Here is an 18375-nt window from a genome sequence, read left to right on the forward strand (position 1 = left end):
CATCATGATAGTCCAAACAGGATGTAACTTTGCAGTTGGTGATTTGGGCAGTTATGATTTCTCTAGGAACAGGCATAACTGGTACATAGTAAAGAGCATCATATACTGAAGGGGTGGGGATAGGAATCTTGATGATTTTCATGTACTTCAGATTACCAAGAATAATGTCTGTTTTCCTAGCCACACTGGAAAGGTTGATGCTGCTATTGCACTTTATTAAATTAAATCCTACTATGATGAGGCATGAGAAGTGTGTGTGTGTTAAGCTTCCAGTATATAAAAAAGTGAAGGAAAGAATATAGTAGGGGAGGCAGAAAACCAATTCTTTGTATTTATTATTTATTTATTTATTACATTTTTATACTTCCCAATAGCAGAAAATTAAAACCATAATAAATAGGGATGTGCTCCGCTCCTAATCAGACCAGCGAATTAGAAGCGGGGTGCTTCGCCTCCCCTTAAGGCGGAGGCGAAGAGGATTGGGGGGCCAGCGGAGCGTGGTGAAGAGGATCGGGGTGAAGGCGGATCCTTCGCCTCGATCCAGAGCTCTGCCGGAAAGGTAAGTGGGGTTTACCGGGCCCTGCCGCTGTCGCTGTCGCCCATGTGGTGACAGCGGCAGGGTCCTGTAAACCCCCCTCCTCTCCCTTACTTGCATCCGTCCGGTGTCCGTCAGCTTCTTCAATTAAGCCTGCGGTTCAACCAGGAAGTAAGGGACCAAGGGGGAGGGGGGGCCTTACCTGCCTCCGTCCGCGGTCCGTCGGCTTCTTCAATTGAGCCCGTGGTTCAGACTTCCTGGTTGAAATGAGGGCTCAATTGAAGAAGCTGAGGGACCGTGGACAGAGGCAGGTAAGGGAGAGGAAGGTGGGGGGGGCCTAGACTTCCTGGTTGAACCGCGGGTTCAATTGAAGAAGCCAAGGGACCGTGGACGGACGCAGGTAAGGGAGAGGGGGGGTTTACCGGACCCTGCTGCTGTCGCCACATGGGCGACAGCGACAGCGGCAGGGCCCAGTAAACCCCACTTATCTTTCTGGCAGAGCTCCGGATCGAGGCGAAGGATCCGCCTTCACCTCGATCCTCGACGCCACGCTCCGCCGGCCTCCCAATCCTCTTCGCCTCCGCCTTAAGGGCAGGCGAAGCCCCCTGCTCCGCTCCTGCTTCTACGGTCCGATTAGAAGCGGAGCACATCCCTATTGAAAACTATCAGGGACCAATACAACAGTATCATGTAATGCAGTTCTCAGGTGGCATTCTATGGAACAGCCATCCATGTCACTGCAGAACTTGCAGTAGCAAAGAGAGGTCCAACAAAAATGTACAGCAAATGTTCATTTAATTTGGTCCATCAAGTTTTTTTTTTTTTTAATGGATTTAACCAATTTACTCCTAGCAGACCTGAAAGCAATTTGTGGTTGGAAATTGGTACATTTCCAAGCTTGCAAAGCATTCCACAAGACAAAACAAAACAGTATGCACATATTTGGAAAAAAAATGGCTAAAGAAAAAATATGTGCATTCCCCAAATGTGCACAAACAAGCTTTAGTCAAAGGATGCAACCAAATGCACACAAACCATATAATGCACACATTGATGTGTACATTATAAAAAAATTGAATACATATGACTTCATGCAGATTTCTTTTTAATCACTTGCTCGCATAGAAATGGGACAGAATGACCTTGGCATTAAAAAAACCCCAAAAAACTAGCAATCTTAGTGAGATTGAGACTGTTCTATCTGCCCATCCCTAGTTTTGCCTTCTTCCCAAATAAAGAGAGAGAGAGAGAGAGAGAGAGAGAGAGAGAGAGAGAGAGAGAGAGAGAGAGAGAAGAACCAAAAGTACACAGAAGATTACATTTTGGCTGCCCTACTTTGTATTGCGTACGATTTAGAGTTGTCAGTGTTACTCACTCCTGTGCTTTAAGCTCATACAGGAATATTACTGCCATGGCTTTAAATATAATTCCTTGTTTAGAGTAGAAAGACGTGATATGCATTTTTCAAAAGCTACTTCAAGCCTAATAGTTTGGACATGGCAACCTTAATATCTTTATTCCTCATGCTATAGATCACTGGATTCATCATGGGTGGAACCACAGAGTATATGACCGCAAAAGACATATTTGTATGTGAGGAGACATGAGGTATAGGTCTCAGGTAGACAAGTGTTCCAGTGAAAAGGAGCATGGAGAAAACAATGAGGTGGGGAAGGCAAGTAGAGAAAGCCTTTTGCCTTCCTTGTGATGCGGGCATTCTCAGCACCGTAGAGAAGATCTTCACATAAGTTGCTACTATAAAGATAAAGCAACCAAATGCTACGGTAACACTTAAAACAAGAAAAGCATTTTCAAGTAGGTATAACTTAGAGCAAGAGATCTTTAACAGCTGAGGGAGCTCACAGAAAAACTGATTAACACTATTGGAACAAAATTTCATGGCAAAGGTGCAGCTAGTGTGCAATACAGCATAGAGAAGACCACTTAGCCATGCACTGGCTGCCATCTGGATGCAGGCTGCTTTGTTCATAATTGCCTCATAGCGTAGTGGATTGCAAATAGCAACATACCGATCATGTGCCATGATGGTGAGGAGGGCATAATCTGATCCTGCAAAAAGCAGAAAGAGATAGACCTGAGTAACACATCCAACATAAGAAATCTCCCTGCTATTCATGAGAGAATTTGCCATGGATTTGGGTACGGTGACAGAAACAGAGCCAAGGTCTGTCACAGCTAAGTTTGTCAGAAAGAAGTACATAGGGGTGTGAAGGCGATGATCAAGAGCTACTGCAGAAATGATGAGAAGATTTCCTGCAACTGTAGCCAAATAAAGTGACAGGAACACAATGAACTGTGCAATCTGTAGTTCTCGGACACTGGAGAATTCCAAGAGCAGAAAATCTGTCGTCGAGGTTTGGTTGGACATTCTCCCTCTCTCCATTTAATGTTTCAGGAGCTTCTCTAGAAGGAAGATGGAACAAAGATTTATTTATATTCATTTATTTATTACATTTTTATACCGCCCAATAGCCGAAGCTCTCTGGGTGGTTCACAAAAATTAAAACCATAATAAAACAACCAACAGGTTAAAAGCACAAATACAAAATACAGTATAAAAAGCACAACCAGGATAAAACCACGTGTTTTTTTTTTAATGTTTACAAGATGTAAACATTATTGCATAGAACTAGGAATGAATGGATTTTTGTATTTCTAGTCCATGGCCAGATCTACACCAAGCAGGATATAACACGTCGTACTGAAGGCACTTGCGTGCGCCTCCAGTGCACCATCAAAACGATGGTGTAGATGGAGAAAGAAGAGATGGAAGAAGAGGCGGAGGAGGAGGAGGCTGGGGAACCGGCCGCGTCCTTGCCACCGCCGCCGCCTCCCCGCCAGCCTCCTGCTGCCAGGGTAAGAGCCACCCAGCTCTGACCTGGGTGGCTCTTACCCCGGCAGCAGGAGGCCGGAGGGGAGGCGGCGGCGGTGGCAAGGACGCGGCCGGTTCCCCAGCTTCCTCCTCCTCCTCCGCCTCTTCCTCCGTCTCTTCTTTCTCCATCTACACCATCGTTTTGATGGTGCACTGGAGGCGCACGCAAACGCCTTCAGTACGATGTGTAGATTCCCTCCTGGACCCTAACAGTTCTCAAAAGTGTTATAAACTTATATTAAACAGTAGTGTACATTCTGCCCTAGTCAGCTTATCATGTGATCTGCCTCATTTCCTCATCAGCCTGTAGAACACCCACCCACACAAATTCACATTCAAATAGTACACATTTCCCCCTATAATGCATATTTTGTATACATTTATGAGCTGAGAACTACACAACATTCAGAAGGCACAATCCAAGGGATAACTGCATTCTGTGCTGCATCTCAGAAAAATAAATGGGAACCGTTTGCTTAAAAATGTGGAGCAAATGAAATCATCCAGCAGTCCTAAACTGCAGTACTGTTAATATAAACTCATTTAATGTTCTAATGCAATGAGGTGAAAAAGAACCAGCTACTCTTGGGTATGCTTGAATTGGGATTCATAAAGGCTAATAAGCAGTAGACTTCATACTCTAACCCTTTTAAATTGCTGTAACAGTTCAAACAAGACAGATGATCCTGGACATTCGATATGAAAGAGAAGCACAATGGCAGAGGGTACTATGAAGGATGCTATGGACAGCAACATAATCACATTTCAGTAAACTCCTATGTTAAGCAAGTAAAATTCAAAGGTTTAATGACCAAGCATCAACCATAGGGGTTAGCATGTCTTTGTATTTTCAAAAGTTGCAGAAAGAAGGCAATTCGACTAGGGGCAAATCTACATAGTGTACTGAAGGCGCTTGCATGCGCCCCCAGTGCGCCCCCAAAGCGATTGTGTAGATACTGCCCTGGAAGAGACGGTGGAAGTGGCGGAGGCGGCGGCTGGGGAATCTGGCCACGTCCTTGCCGCCGCCCACCTCCTCGCCGGCCTCCTGCTGCTGGCGAAAGGTCCACTCTCCACCCCGCCTTCTTCCGCCGAGCTCTCCGACCCGGACGGCAGGGAGGTGGGCGGCGGCAGCAAGGACGCGGCCAGATTCCCCAGCCGCCTCCTCCTCCACCTCTTCCTCCGTCTCTTCCAGGGCAGTACCTACACAATCGCTTTGGGGGCGCACTGGGGGCGCATGCAAGCGCCTTCAGTACTCTGTGTAAATCCACTCTAGGTGCAGTTTCTTCGATCATGCACCACTTTCATCAGTTTCCTTCTCTATCTCATAAAGATTAAGACCCTTTGCAACATCTATACTTCACAATGCCAATTGTTCTACTGTGTCCTCAAATGAAGTTGGCAATGCAAGTAACCTGGCTCACCTTGGTCATGCTATAATTTCATTTCATATTTTTTTTAAAAAAACTCCATCCCTTTTTCTCCCCAGAGATTGGGGTTCTGAATTGTTTGCAGGGCACCACAAATGCATTACCCTCCATGCTTCTTTAAGCAATGATGATGATGATGATGATGATGATGATGTGCCATTGGTGCACATGGCACTTTAAAGCGCACAAGAGAAGTCTGTGCTCCAAGGATCTTGCAGTCTAAAATTTGACAAACTTGAATCAACAGAAGAAGCGGCGGGGGGGAGTGGAGGTAGGGATACAGAGTGAAGGAATAGGGAGGGGTTTTTTTTCAGCACTAGGTGCTTAACCATTACAGACTGTTGCAGTGGGGCATGGGAACTAGGAAGCTGTGCCAAATGCAACATGAAAAAGGTGGGTTTTGAGGAGAAATTGAAAGAAAGGAAAAGAGGAGGCATCACAAAGGTGTTTTGGGAGGCAGTTCCAAACCTGTGGGACAGCAAGGGACAAAGGATGGAGCCTTTCGAGGGAGAAGGAGATCTTCAGAAGGTGGAAGGTGATAGAAATGGAGGAGCAAAGAATGCAGGCAGGGATGTCTCAGGCTATAACACCAGAAAGCAGAGCCATGGAGGGGTTGGAAGATAAGGACAAGGAGGCCATAGCTAGACCTAAGGTTTATCCCTGGATTGTCCAGGGGTCAAACCTGTTCATCTAGGTGACACACAGGGGATCCAGTGCTCAGGCAGGGGGGCACCCAGGATAATCCCAGGATAAACCTTAGGTCTAGCTGTGGCCAAAGTGTGTGAAAGATTCTGGAGCAGAATGGAAGCCATTAGGTATTCCTATATTCCTGGTTTCTGTACTTTTTAAAGGCTGCTGTACATGAACAGTTTGCTTCAATCTTCAGTCTCCACCTTTCTTTTTTTTCTTATGTATTACGATGTCCACCAGCAGATATCTGATGCAATTTGCAAGGGTATCAAAATCCTTTTTTTTTTTTTTTTTTTTTTTGCACTGAGATCTCACAGGCATGCTTCTGTGCTGATGCCCTCCCCCCTCCCATAAGGGGACAGTAAAAATGGCAGTATACTTGAAAGTACTGCAGTATTAACCCATTTTGATATCCAGTTGCTAGTACAATCTTTACTACAACTAGAAGATTAGACTGCAGTCCTATATGCACTTAAATGGGAGAAAGTCCCAATGAACTAATCAGGACTTACTTCTAAGATAACATGCATAGGATTGTTCTGTAACTGACATTTAAAAGACACACACACACCTATGTCCACAAAGAAAGAAGGGGAGATCCAGACAAGAATTTCCACTGCAAGATTTTATGTATTTAAGTATTTCTCCACATTTACTAGAATATTATGTAAACAAAAGAAATAACCCCAATATCCCCATATCAAAAGAAATGCAACTTTCTTTTGAAAGTTTAAAGTTCTTTTGAAAGTTAAACAACTTTCATTTGATTATCATTAGTTCTGGGCCTATATACAGTAAGTCATGACATTTTCCCATCCATTTCCCTAACAAGCACTTTATGTTAGAACATTATCTTCTTTTGACATTGTAGCGAGAAATATTTTGTCACAGCCAGCGTTAGCTGAATTAGGTCATGCACTTTGCACATTACACACCTTGCAATATAGCGCAATAGTAACACTTCAGGGCTGTCTGGTCTAATGTGGACTGTTAGAATACTGACCATGTTAATAATACTTTGCCAATATTTCCTCATTAATGGTCATCCCCACCAGACCAAGGGGGTGTCTATACGACATTGCATTGGAAGCGGATCAGTTCAAAGGTCCTCTGTGTTCCTGCTGTGAGGCTAAATCGATAAATATAGATGGAGCTCAGAAATTCTTGTCTCTCCTCCCCCACTTGGGGGAAGGGGGAAGTTTAGCAGGAGCACTTCCCAGCCCAGCTGCTTCCCCAACATCTTCCATCCTGCCGGCCACTTCCTCTTTCTCTCCTAGTAGCTTCTCATGCAGCTGCAAACAGCAGCACCCTGACCCCCAAGCACCCTCTTGCCCATGCCCAGAAGGAGACTGGGGGCATGGGCCCATGTCCCTTCAACTTTGGCATGTTTCATGCCCACCCCCCACTTGCTCTCCCCACACAGTTTTATCATTTACACAGAAACAGCCAGGCACTCCAGGCTGGCAGCAGTAAAGAACAAGCTATGTCCACTGGATAACCCAGATCAAAGGTAAAAGTTGCAATAAATGGACACTTTGAAAACACACAGTTTTGGGGTTGGGGTTGGTGGGTAATCCTGATGTGGCTGCGAGTTGACGGCTGCATCATTTAAACAATGCAGAGACATGGCACAGCCACTACAGGTTTAATAGAGCATATGGGCACACACCCCCTAGATATACTGCCTTCCTTCATAGTGCCTTTCTAACAGACACATGTACCTGCAGCTGTATTTCTGTTTAAATGTCTACAACTCCAAGCATTCTCCAAGAAGCCATGCTGGCTGGGGAATGTTGGGTGTTGTAGGTCTTATTTCTGTCTAAACATGCTTAAGTTTGTGCCTTAAGACTGATACAATAAAATAAGATAAAAACATGTTGTTGTTGTTTTTTATTAAACATTTTCACTTTCTCCCCATTTTTTGTATTTTGTTTTATGCCACTCTAGCTACATTGATAAATATGACTGGAAGTATGGTGACCAAAAAAAGTGGAAGAGGATTTTTTAAATTATTTTTTAAAAGGTAATAGTGGTGGTATTTTGTGTTTGCTTTTTAGATTTTATTAATTTTCCAAATACATACAACATTTAAAACTACTTGTTAACAGAGAGTACCTATGTGCCCCCTTTTCAGGCAAAAATATGGGTGGAATCCATTGGCTGCTTGTAGATTTTCATTATGATTTTTCATAACAGTTAATTATAATCTGTTTTCCTGAATCTGTGGAATGGCTTTGATAGATATTGCTGCAAATCCCTGATTTGTATGAAATAAAATAATGTTGTATCAAATATTTTTACTTTAGCTCATTTAAGTTGATACAACATTTTTTCCCTCCTATGGATGCACGTATCAAGACCTCAGTGTTAGTTTTCCAGGTTTTAGCTATGGTCCTGTGAACTGCTATCAGCATAAATTCAATTAATCCATCAGATGCTACTTTTGCATTTTGTTCTTCCCATATTGTTAAGAGAAGGATTTCTGCTGTGACATATCTTATTTGATGGGTAATGTTTAGCATTTCTGAAAATATCAGGTACCAAAAATATAAAACAGCAGGACATGACTACCATATATGAATATATAAAACTTGCTGATTACAAGTGTTTTCCCATCATCATCATTTTTAAAATTCAACTTCCAAATATATTTGTGTTAAGATCACTTCTCATACATTATCTCAGTTATCCTTACAACAACCAAGTAAGTTAGATCAGTTTAAAGCTATGAGTTTGATCCAGGATCTTTCCAACTCACAGCTCGTGCTCCAATTCTCTGTTCTACACAGCTGAATAGGGTGAGGAGTGGAGAAACAATAAATTAATCATGGAACAGTGAAATGAATACTTACTAGTTTCATTCGAAGAGTTCTTTTGCTCTTTGTGCAAAATTCTTCTCTATCTACTCTAGAAGACCATATCGACAAACACTCTGTCTTGTGAGACAGCAATGAAATCTGCAACTGATGCTAGAAAATACTTGCAGATTAACATTTATTAACATCTCTTTGGGACTTGGGAGTATTCTCAAGAGTCGAGCATACTGTAGCTAAGTAGAAGAAACAAAAGCAATCTTATAAAGTCTAATTGTTTTGCTTCATATTTCTTGAAGAGCCCAAACCTGTATTGTGTAACAAATGAGCTGAACTTTGGTACAAGTAGGATTACTCATGAGGGATATTAGCCTGTTGCGCCTTTTTGTGAACCGCCCAGAGAGCTCCAGCTATTGGGTAGAATAGAAATGTAATAAATAAATAAATAAATAAATTTTAATTTTATTCATGGTTTTTTTTAAAGGGTCAAGTGCGATAATTCAGCACAACATTACTAGTTATGCATCCCTTACAGTGTCACTTTATGCAGATCTATTCAGAATGGCTATTCTGCCACGCCCGACCTTGCCTGGGTGTGGGGAAGCTTTGTGGGTGGGGTGGAGGAACAAGATGTGCTTTCCTGCCATTGGAAGGGGACGTCGGACACTCGAGGTGGGGAGGGGAGGTTGAGGCTTTAAAAGGTGGCTCACCCCTTCCCACTTCCTCTTTTGCTGAGCAGCTCCCTCCCTCCCTCTTTGTAGACAGTGTAGGCTTGCTGGTTGCCTTTTACGGGGCCGAGTAGGATTTTTTTACTCATATACTGAATTGTACATGAGTTTTTTCACCTACTCCACACTGTAAGACAGTTTGGGAGTATTAAATAGGTTAATCTGCTTTAATTTGGTCACATTTTATTTGGCGCTAGGTACAGGCATCCAGAAAGATTGTGAATTGGTGAGCATTCTCAGGCGCTGTTCAATGTGACTGGTAAGTCCGAAGCTCCCAGCTTTGAGCTTAGCGGCCTAGCTAGCGAGATAAGTCTTACATTTGGGGCCAACCCTACTCACCCACTCTGAACCGGGTGGTCTGAGTTGGGGGTGACAAAGGAAGGCTCCCCTACCCCACAAGGGGAGGCCTGTGGGAAGATGATTGGTGCAGCGCCTGCTCACAGGCCATGAATGTCTTACCTGACCTCAGGGGCCTGTAAGCAGACCATACTGGATGCCCGATAAGGTTTTCAATCCGCTTTGCAGATCGCTAAATAAATATGTGTCCCTCTTTAAACTAGGGGTGTGATCCGCTCCGATTAGGAGCGTAGAAGCAGTAGCGGATTGGCCTGCTCCACCTTACCCAGAGGCGGAGTAGGAGCGGACCGCGGACCCCTAGAAGCAAGGCGAAGAGAAGCGACCATTTTTCGGAGCTCCTAGTTCAGGCGGAGCGCTCCGGTCGCCATCTTGAAAACATTTCGCCATAGGATTGCATTGCGGCAAATAATCGCGCATAACTAGGTTGTTTTTGAAGCTATCGTTCTGGAAATTCTTGTGCTCAGAGAGTCGTGGATGGGGGTCATTTTGAGACCACTCTCACCTCTCTGCGTCGTGTGGGTCGCGTGCTATATTTTTTGAAAATCGGGTCAACCGCGCGGCTCAAACGGCGTTTTCGGCTTTTCGCCCATAGGATTGCATTGAGGGAAAGAATCGGGGATAACTGGGGGGGGGGTTTAAGCTATCGTTCTGAAAATTCTTGTGCACAGAGAGTCGTGGATGGGGGTCATTTTGAGACTACTCTCAACTTTCTGCGTCGTACGGGTCGCACGCTAGAAGTTTTTAAAAAATCGGCAGGAAAAATACCTTTTTCAAAAGGCTGAGGGGCAGAGTCAGCTCCCGGTCATGATGATCCCAAAGTTAGAGGAGGGCATAGGCAAAACAGGTAACTTGGGATTCTGGGAAACTTCTCTTTCTTCATCTGAACGGGCTTTTCCCCGTGTTTTTTAACACAGTAGCCCCACCAAATGCACAAACACAACCTGAAATCATATACTAAGCCAAGAATAAGAGATAGAAACACAGCACTGCTCCCCACCCTAACTTTGGGGAACAACTGAAAAGATGTGGTGCAAGGGGATGAGCTCCCCTAGGGCATCTCATTGTGGACGTGCCCCCACTCTCTCCTGCACTGGAAGGCCATTAGAGCCTTCCAAAGAGAGTAAAACGGTGGAGCAATGCCTATCATGAGTTGAAGTGAATGTTCACTTTTTAGTGGTGGAGCGATGCCTGTTATGAGTTGAAGTGAGCGTTTACTTCTTAATCTCAGAGCTGTTGGTGGCTGTCTTGAGTTGAACTGGCAGCTGCTTCCCCCTCCCCCGGGCACGTCCCCCTATTGCTGGTAAAAGACAGATATAGCCTTTTTTAAAAAAATCTTCTTGCTGTTTATTGAGCAACACTGCTGCTTTTAATTCCACCCCTCCTTTGTTTATTGATTGATTTATTCCATTTTATATGCATTACTGGCTTATCCTTGGCTCACTTCCTTATGCCCCCAGAAATGCCAGCTGCATGCCTGCCTGCCTTCCCTCCCTCCTCCCCTGCCCACCTCACAGGGATGATGTGTGTGTGTGGCTTTGACTCAGGGGAGAAGTCCTTCCTGCGCTCACTTGGAGTTTTGGAAGTTAAAGCCCCGCCAAAAAACAGGGGATGATGGGACTGCCTTGAGTCTCGGCGTGCGTATGTATCCCTGGATAAGCTTTCATGGTGGTGAGTTTGAGGGTTTTTTTTAACGTGCAAAATTGACGGAGCTATGGAAAGGGGTGTTGGATTTTCATAAATTCCCCAAAAATCAGGGGATGATGGGACTGCCTTGAGTCTCAGCGTGTGTATGTATCCCTGGATAAGCTTTCATGGTGGCGAGTTTGAGGTTTCTAACGTGCAAATTGACAGAGCTATGGAAAGGGGTGTGAATGGGGTGCCCGATTTTCAAAAATTCCCCAAAAATCAGGGGATGATGGGATTGTTTTGAAACTTGGCGTGCGTGTGTATACCCCCATGAGGTGTCATGGTGCCAAACGTGAGGTTTCTAACTTGAACAGAAAAAAAGTTGTATAATTTTTTAGCTTTCAATGCAAGCCTATGGGGGGGATCCGGAGCTCCGAGCGGAGTGGAGCGGAAGTGGGCGGAGCGGGGGCGGGGCGGAGCGGCCCGATCCGAAAAATGGCGGATCTGCAAGTGAAGCGGAGTGGGGGGTCCGTGCACACCCCTACTTTAAACCCAGCTATTGTTGTCTGTCTCATTATTTATCTACCTACACCCCACAATTAAACCCTGCTGAGTTCCATGGGGATTAACCTAAAGTAAGAATGTATAGAATTGTGCTTTAAAATATTTTGGACATGACTACTGCATTCTATATACCATAACATTTTATGTATAAATGTTCCCCAAATTTCATCACTTAAAAATTGCTCTAGTGCAGTGGTGCACAACCCACAGATTTGCATTCAGTGCTAATTATAGGTTTTGGAAGGCCCTTGGACAAAATACTAGCACCGTCACCAGCACCTTCTCTTTCTCGTCCTTATCATTGCTACTACCTGCTTGACTGACAGACAGGTATCTAATGGCCAAATAAACAATGGCATCTACCATTCCTCCTTCAAACTGACACAGTTGCATGATGCAGGCAAGAGGAGGATTCATGTTGCAATGGAGTAGATGCAGGGAGGCTCCTGGACTGAGCCCTCCATCTAGCCCTGATATTGCCCCACCGCATTTAAAGGACAGGATTATCTTGGTGTTACTATATGCAGATGACACCATTCTCCTGTACAAGGGAAGCGCTTCAGGCCAACTATGATAAAACTAAAATCCTAGTTTTTGGCAAGAGGAGGAAGAAATATCATTGTCAGCTAGATAATCATCTGCTTGACTAGGTCAATCAGTATAAATGAGGAAAAAGAGGGGAAAAGACCCATGAAAAGGCTATAAGAAAAAGAGGCTACTAGCTCTGGTGCTATGAAATGTCAAAAGAAATTTCTTTATTTTTATCAGAAATATAAAAAATATAAAAATGTTCAAAAAAACTTTCAACCAAACTTGTACAACACTCAACGTTTTGGATCCGGAGATCCTTCATCAGGAGCTTCTAGATAATTTTTACAAGACCGCAGTCATGATCATTCTATATCCATCAGAACTGACTGCTCTCATATATATATATTGCCACATTTGTGTTATTCATTTAAAAGTTATGTAAAAGCAAGAGCTGCTAATGTATCACCAGCCTCAGGAAGATATCATTTATTTACTTGAAATTTAAATGATGTCATAGTTTACATCAATTCTTCTTATCTTAAACTTCAAAAATTATTTAGTTCCCATGTCGTACATAAATATTTTCAAATAGAGATATCCTGTGATGTACTTGCAAAAAATGTTTGAAATTGTGATTGACAAGAAGTTAGCACTTTCCAGTCTCTGGGTACTACTATTAGCAAATGTATTTTCTCTCAGGAGTCCATTTCTAACCTGTGATGGACTCCTGAGAGAAAACATCCAGAAATGTAGTTCAAGTCCTTTGTTGCACCCCTGAGACCAAGGCTGCAGGAAAACAAAACCTATATTAATACTTTTCTGCCCCATGAAATAGCTTCATAACAGAAGGCAGGCAAAGCATTTGAGTGTCTTAAAAAGAAAGGAGAGGTGTTATGTATGTATGTATTTATTTATTAATAAAACTTTCAGGTGATTTTTGAATGATACTCAATGTGCTAAAGTGGCTGGAGAAGAAATTGCATCTGGAACTAAAAGAACATAAGAAGAATCATACTGGATCAGACCAAGAGTCCAGCTAATCCAGCATTCTGTCCATATAGTCAACCACAAGCAGGATACAAGCGCAACGGAACCCTCCCACCCATGTTTCCCAGCAACTGGTGTACAATGACATAATTACCACGAAGAAACGAGTAAGTTATTTATATTTTTATAAATTTAGCAGTCACCTGGTTGATTTTCTAAGGGCTCAGTGCAGACACTATTGCTATGTTACATATACGTAGAATAAAATAATCAGTTTATGGAGGCTATACCATCTCTCCTGGAGCATATATCTTGTACACCAGGGGAGGAACTACACTACTGCTTTATAACAATTTATAACAGTATTGACAACTGTTAGGGCCCAGGACACATTCCATATATTGTTTTCAAAATGCTTTCAAAACGTTACATCCTGTTTGGTGTAGACCTAGCCCAAATATACATAACGTATGATGCACCAAGCCAAAAGCAACCCATCAACAAGCACTGTGACTTGCCAGCTGCTTGAAAAATGTCTTCTGATTTGCCAGATCCTGGATACTCCATTTTTGCTTATGGAATGCCATATTTTTTCCCTTTAACGGGTGCATTCAGCTTGGCAGTTCTCATATTGTCTTCACTTGGCCTATAATTTTTTTATGGTGGTTTTCCTTATATGTTTCTCACTTCATTTCTCTCTTTTCCTGAACATGACAATGATACTAAGGGAAGGAGTGTGTCGCTTATACTGGAGGTTGATCCCCTTCCATTATTATTATTATTATTATTATTATTATTATTATTATTATTATTGTATTAATGTTTGGTATTTCTTTCTTTCCTTTCCTTTCCTGAACATGACAATGATTCTAAGAGAAGTAGGGTGTCTCTCATAATTGAAGGTGATTTTTTTATTATTCAAAAGTGATTGAAGACTTTCCCAGCAAGATTCCATTACACTGGTGAAGTTTTGTATTCCGCTCAAATTTTCTGGTATCAACCTGGGTGCTGTTCCTATCACAGAAAACCTTGTTGGCATTCACATGCTTCAATCATTCATGTGTTACATTTCCGTACCCAATAGCCAAAGCTTTCTGGGCAGTTCACATACTTTTCTTTACTGATGTTATTATTCTGTTTTAATGTGGAGGCCTGCCCTTATAAACTTGTAAAGCACTGTGCTAATAAAACCTATAATGCATTCATTTTGTTAAAATTAGTACGGTGCAATAAAAAATGCCACTTTCTAGGGTTCAACTAAATGTGAAAATAGATACCAAAATCCTACTCAAGTAATAATGATTAAAGCATACAGTTTCCCCAAGTTTGTGCTATGCATCTCTCAAACATGGCTTGATGAAACTTATGCTGCAGCTAGACCTAAGGTATATCCCAGGATCATCCTGGGTTCATCCCTGCCTGAGCGCTGGATGCCCTGTGTTGCACAGGTTTGACCCCAGGACGATCCTGGGATAAACCTTAGGTCTAGCTACGGCCACCCGCTCCTACGTGTGGATACTGTGAAAAAGTGAAATTTCATGTTGTGAAAATGTGAACATGAGCAACAAAAACACCACAATACATAAAAATATAAAAAAAATATGCTAGAGATGTTCTACTTCTACAGTTTAGAATCTAGTACATACTGAATATAATAATTAAAGTTATTTTGTATTTTAGATTTCATGGCTGCTTTCTCATTTAATAGTCTTTGTTTTACTGTGGCCATAGCTAGACCTAAGGTTTATCCCTGGATCATCCAGGGGTCAAATCTGTTCATCTAGGTGACACACAGGGGATCCAGTGCTCAGGCAGGGGTAAACCCTGGATGATCCCAGGATAAACCTTAGGTCTAGCTGTGGCCTGTGATGTTTATTGTTGCTTGTTCTGTTTGCTTTGAAGGTATTGTGTTCTTTAATTCTGCTCAGATAAGTTCCACTACTGGACAGCTAAAAAAATTCAATAAAGAAATAAGATAATAAGGGACGTTTTAAAAAAGGAAAATTCAGTTTGAAGTTCAACACATTTAAATCCCATTGATTTCGCTGAGATTAGCTTAAACTTAAGCTAAGTGCTAAGCATTGGTTGGATCATACCCTTCTTTTTACATTATATAATATTTCTGTAGAAATAATCTGAATCTATTAACCTTGTGATCAATCAAATAAAACAGTGTGTGCTATCATTTCAAGACAATACGGGGATGCCAGAGGTTGGGAGTTTGAGAAATCACATCACCTATCAACCCCCTTGGCTATCCTGCAAGTATCTCAGCTACAGATTAAGAATTAATTTCAGTTACAAAGTTTCTTCATTTCTTTAGTGATCTGGTTATAATATAGTATATGTTTTTCTTTTATTTATTTTTTGTTATACTTTTATTTTAATGTTCTAGCTTTATTACAGAATAAAATTATATTTCATGTGAAAGTAAGTGAGGAGGAATACAAACCTTTTCACTCTTTCATATAAATCTAAGAAGAGCCATGCTGGAACAGACCAAGGGTCCATTTAATCCAGCATCATGTTCACACAGAGGCCAACCAGCTGTCACCTGGGAACCCACAAGCAAGACACAGCACCCCCATGCCCATGTTCCCCAACAACTAGTGTACATAGGCATACAACTGGACCTAGCACATAGCCATCAGGGTTAGCCATTCATAGCCTTCTCCTTCCTGAATTTGTCTAATCCCTTTTTAAAGCCATCCAAATTGTAACCATCAATACATCTTGTTGTAGTATATTCCATAGATTAATTACATACTGCCCTTTTATCTTTCCTGAATCTCCCATTAATTACCTTTATGAGTTCCCTGGGTTCTAGTATTACCTTTATGGGTTTCCTGGGTTCTAGTATTATGAAAGAGGGAGAAAAATGTCTCCCTATCCACATTCTTCACACTATGTATAATTGTGTATGCCTCTATCATGCCAACAAAACCCTTCTTTTTTCCAAGTTAATTTTGGGGCTGTCTAAATGCTTGGAAAGCCCCAGGTATGTGTGTGTGTGTGTGTGTGTGTGTGTGTGTGTGTGTGGTAGCAATCGTGCACCCACCCTGGAACTTAACCCAACTTTTTTCTGCAGAGTTGGGTGAGGACACACAAGGCAGCATCAAGACAGCCCCTTGAGTCACTCTAGAGTTGCAATGGAGTCATGAAAGGGAAGTGCCCGGTGGAAGGCAACTTGCAATTGGTCACCTTCCACCAGTAACAAGGTGGGAGTGGCTCCACTCCCCAGATGGCTACCCAGAAACCCTGCACTCCCTGCTCCGCATTGGAATTACCCAACTCCACCCCTAGCTTTGAGATAGAGGCGGCATCATGAAGAGAGAGGCTGCATCATGAAAATCATGTTATTATGCTGGTAAAACAGGGCCATTGTTTACATTTTTTTTTTAAAAAAAAACCTACCTTTGACCTGGGAAATTTTATTTTGGAGAAAAAGCTGCTAGGATAGGCTCTTGAACTCAATTGGGGTTTGTTGCCAGTTTTCTGTTGAAAATCCCCCCCCTCCAACTGCTATATTCCCACAAACGTTCAGTAAATAGTAAAGGGGGAAATGTATAAGAGTAAACAATGGAAGAACCCAGATGTGGATCAACTGAACATTCTGGATCAAGGCCTGAAGCATGAAGAACATCAGATGTGTTTTTTCTAGGGGAATGTGGGTTCTCCTGCACCTTTTACATGGCATTGATCATGGTATGTTTATGGATAGGCTCTGTGAGTTGGGTGTAAGAGGCATCACATAGTGATGGTTCTATTTCTGGTGGTGGTGGGGTGACTCTAGAATATGGTGCTGGGATAACATTGCTCAACTGGGAGCAGATGTGCTTTCAGAACCCACAATATTGCATTGTTTCATCAATGCTTTTGAAAACAATTGGAGATGTTGTCCATAGTTTGGGGTTGACTTATTGCCAGACAGGACTTGGGCATGGTAATGGATTGGATGAAGGTGAATAAAGGGTGATTCATACAACCCAAAGGTACTCTTCATGGGAAGTCCATGGATGTCAGAGGTGGGATGTTTTAGAATAGGTTCCACTGTCCTGAAATGATCAAGTTTGCTGTATAGATGTGTTTATTGTTCAAGTATTGTCACTGGGGGTTCAAGTCCCCTTTATGTTCAGAAATATGTTCTACCAATTTTGGCTGATATGCCAGCTGAAGCAATATCTGAATTCTAGATATTGTAATTATAACATTTACCATCTGTTTTATTCTAGAGGTGGCATGCATCTTGGTAAAAAGTGAAAAAATGGATAACCAATCTGCCATCACTGAATTTCTGCTCCTTGAATTCTCATCAATCCGGGAACTGCAGATTCTACACTTCTTTTTGTTCCTGGTATTATACCTGGCAATTTTGTCTGGGAATCTTCTCATCATCTCTGCTGTAGCATTTGATCATCATCTTCACACCCCCATGTACTTCTTCCTGATGACCTTGGCTGTGCAGGACATAGGTTCAGTTTCAGTCACTATTCCCAAATCTATCTTTAATTCCCTCATGGATATCAGACACATTTCATATTCTGGATGTGTTGCTCAAGTTCTTTTGTTTGTATTCTTTATAGGATCTGATTTTGCCCTCCTTACAGCCATGGCATATGACCGGTATGTTGCCATTTGCAACCCATTACACTATGAAACGGTAATAAGCATGAGATCCTGCAAAGAAATAATTGCCATTGTATGGATCAGTAGCTTTCTCTATGCATTCCTGCACACTGGTGGGACTTTTTCAAACACTTTCTGCTCCAATGTTGTCGACCAGTTCTTCTGTGAAATCCCCCATTTACTGAAGCTTGCCTGCTCTGATTTATACCTAATTGAAACTGGAGTTGTTGTACTGAGTTTTATTGTTGCGTTAGGCTGCTTTATCCTCATTGTGGTAAGCTATACACACATTTTCAGTGCTGTTAGAAAAATCCCTACCATTCAGGGAAGAAAAAAAGCTTTCTCAACTTGCCTACCCCACCTCATTGTCCTCAGCATATTTTTATTTACTGTATCCTTTGCTTACCTCGGGCTCAACTCTAAGACACCATCACATCTAGATATAGCATTTACCATGATATATTCCGTGTTCCCACCCTTCATAAACCCAATAATCTATAGCATGAGAAACAAAGAGATAAAAAATGCTCTGTCGAAGTTGTTAGGTCTGAGACACCCATGTATGAATATCTTCTCCAGTCTTCTTCTGCACAGGTGA

General features: G+C 42.3%; 2 protein-coding genes across 2 annotated transcripts; one reads left to right on the plus strand and one right to left on the minus strand.

Moving 5' to 3' along the window:
* Positions 1-2006: 2006 nt before the first annotated feature.
* Positions 2007-2924, minus strand: LOC134406061 (olfactory receptor 14A16-like). The gene has a single exon (XM_063137308.1). It carries the CDS (start codon positions 2922-2924, stop codon positions 2007-2009), a length of 918 nt encoding a protein of 305 aa, XP_062993378.1.
* A 14446-nt stretch (positions 2925-17370) lies between these two features.
* Positions 17371-18375, plus strand: LOC134405412 (olfactory receptor 14I1-like). Its single transcript, XM_063136657.1, has one exon. The coding sequence runs from the start codon at positions 17416-17418 to the stop codon at positions 18373-18375; it is 960 nt and encodes a 319-aa protein (XP_062992727.1). The 5' UTR covers positions 17371-17415.

This window comes from Elgaria multicarinata, chromosome 11 (assembly GCF_023053635.1).
Source record: "Elgaria multicarinata webbii isolate HBS135686 ecotype San Diego chromosome 11, rElgMul1.1.pri, whole genome shotgun sequence".
Taxonomy (NCBI): domain Eukaryota; kingdom Metazoa; phylum Chordata; class Lepidosauria; order Squamata; family Anguidae; genus Elgaria; species Elgaria multicarinata.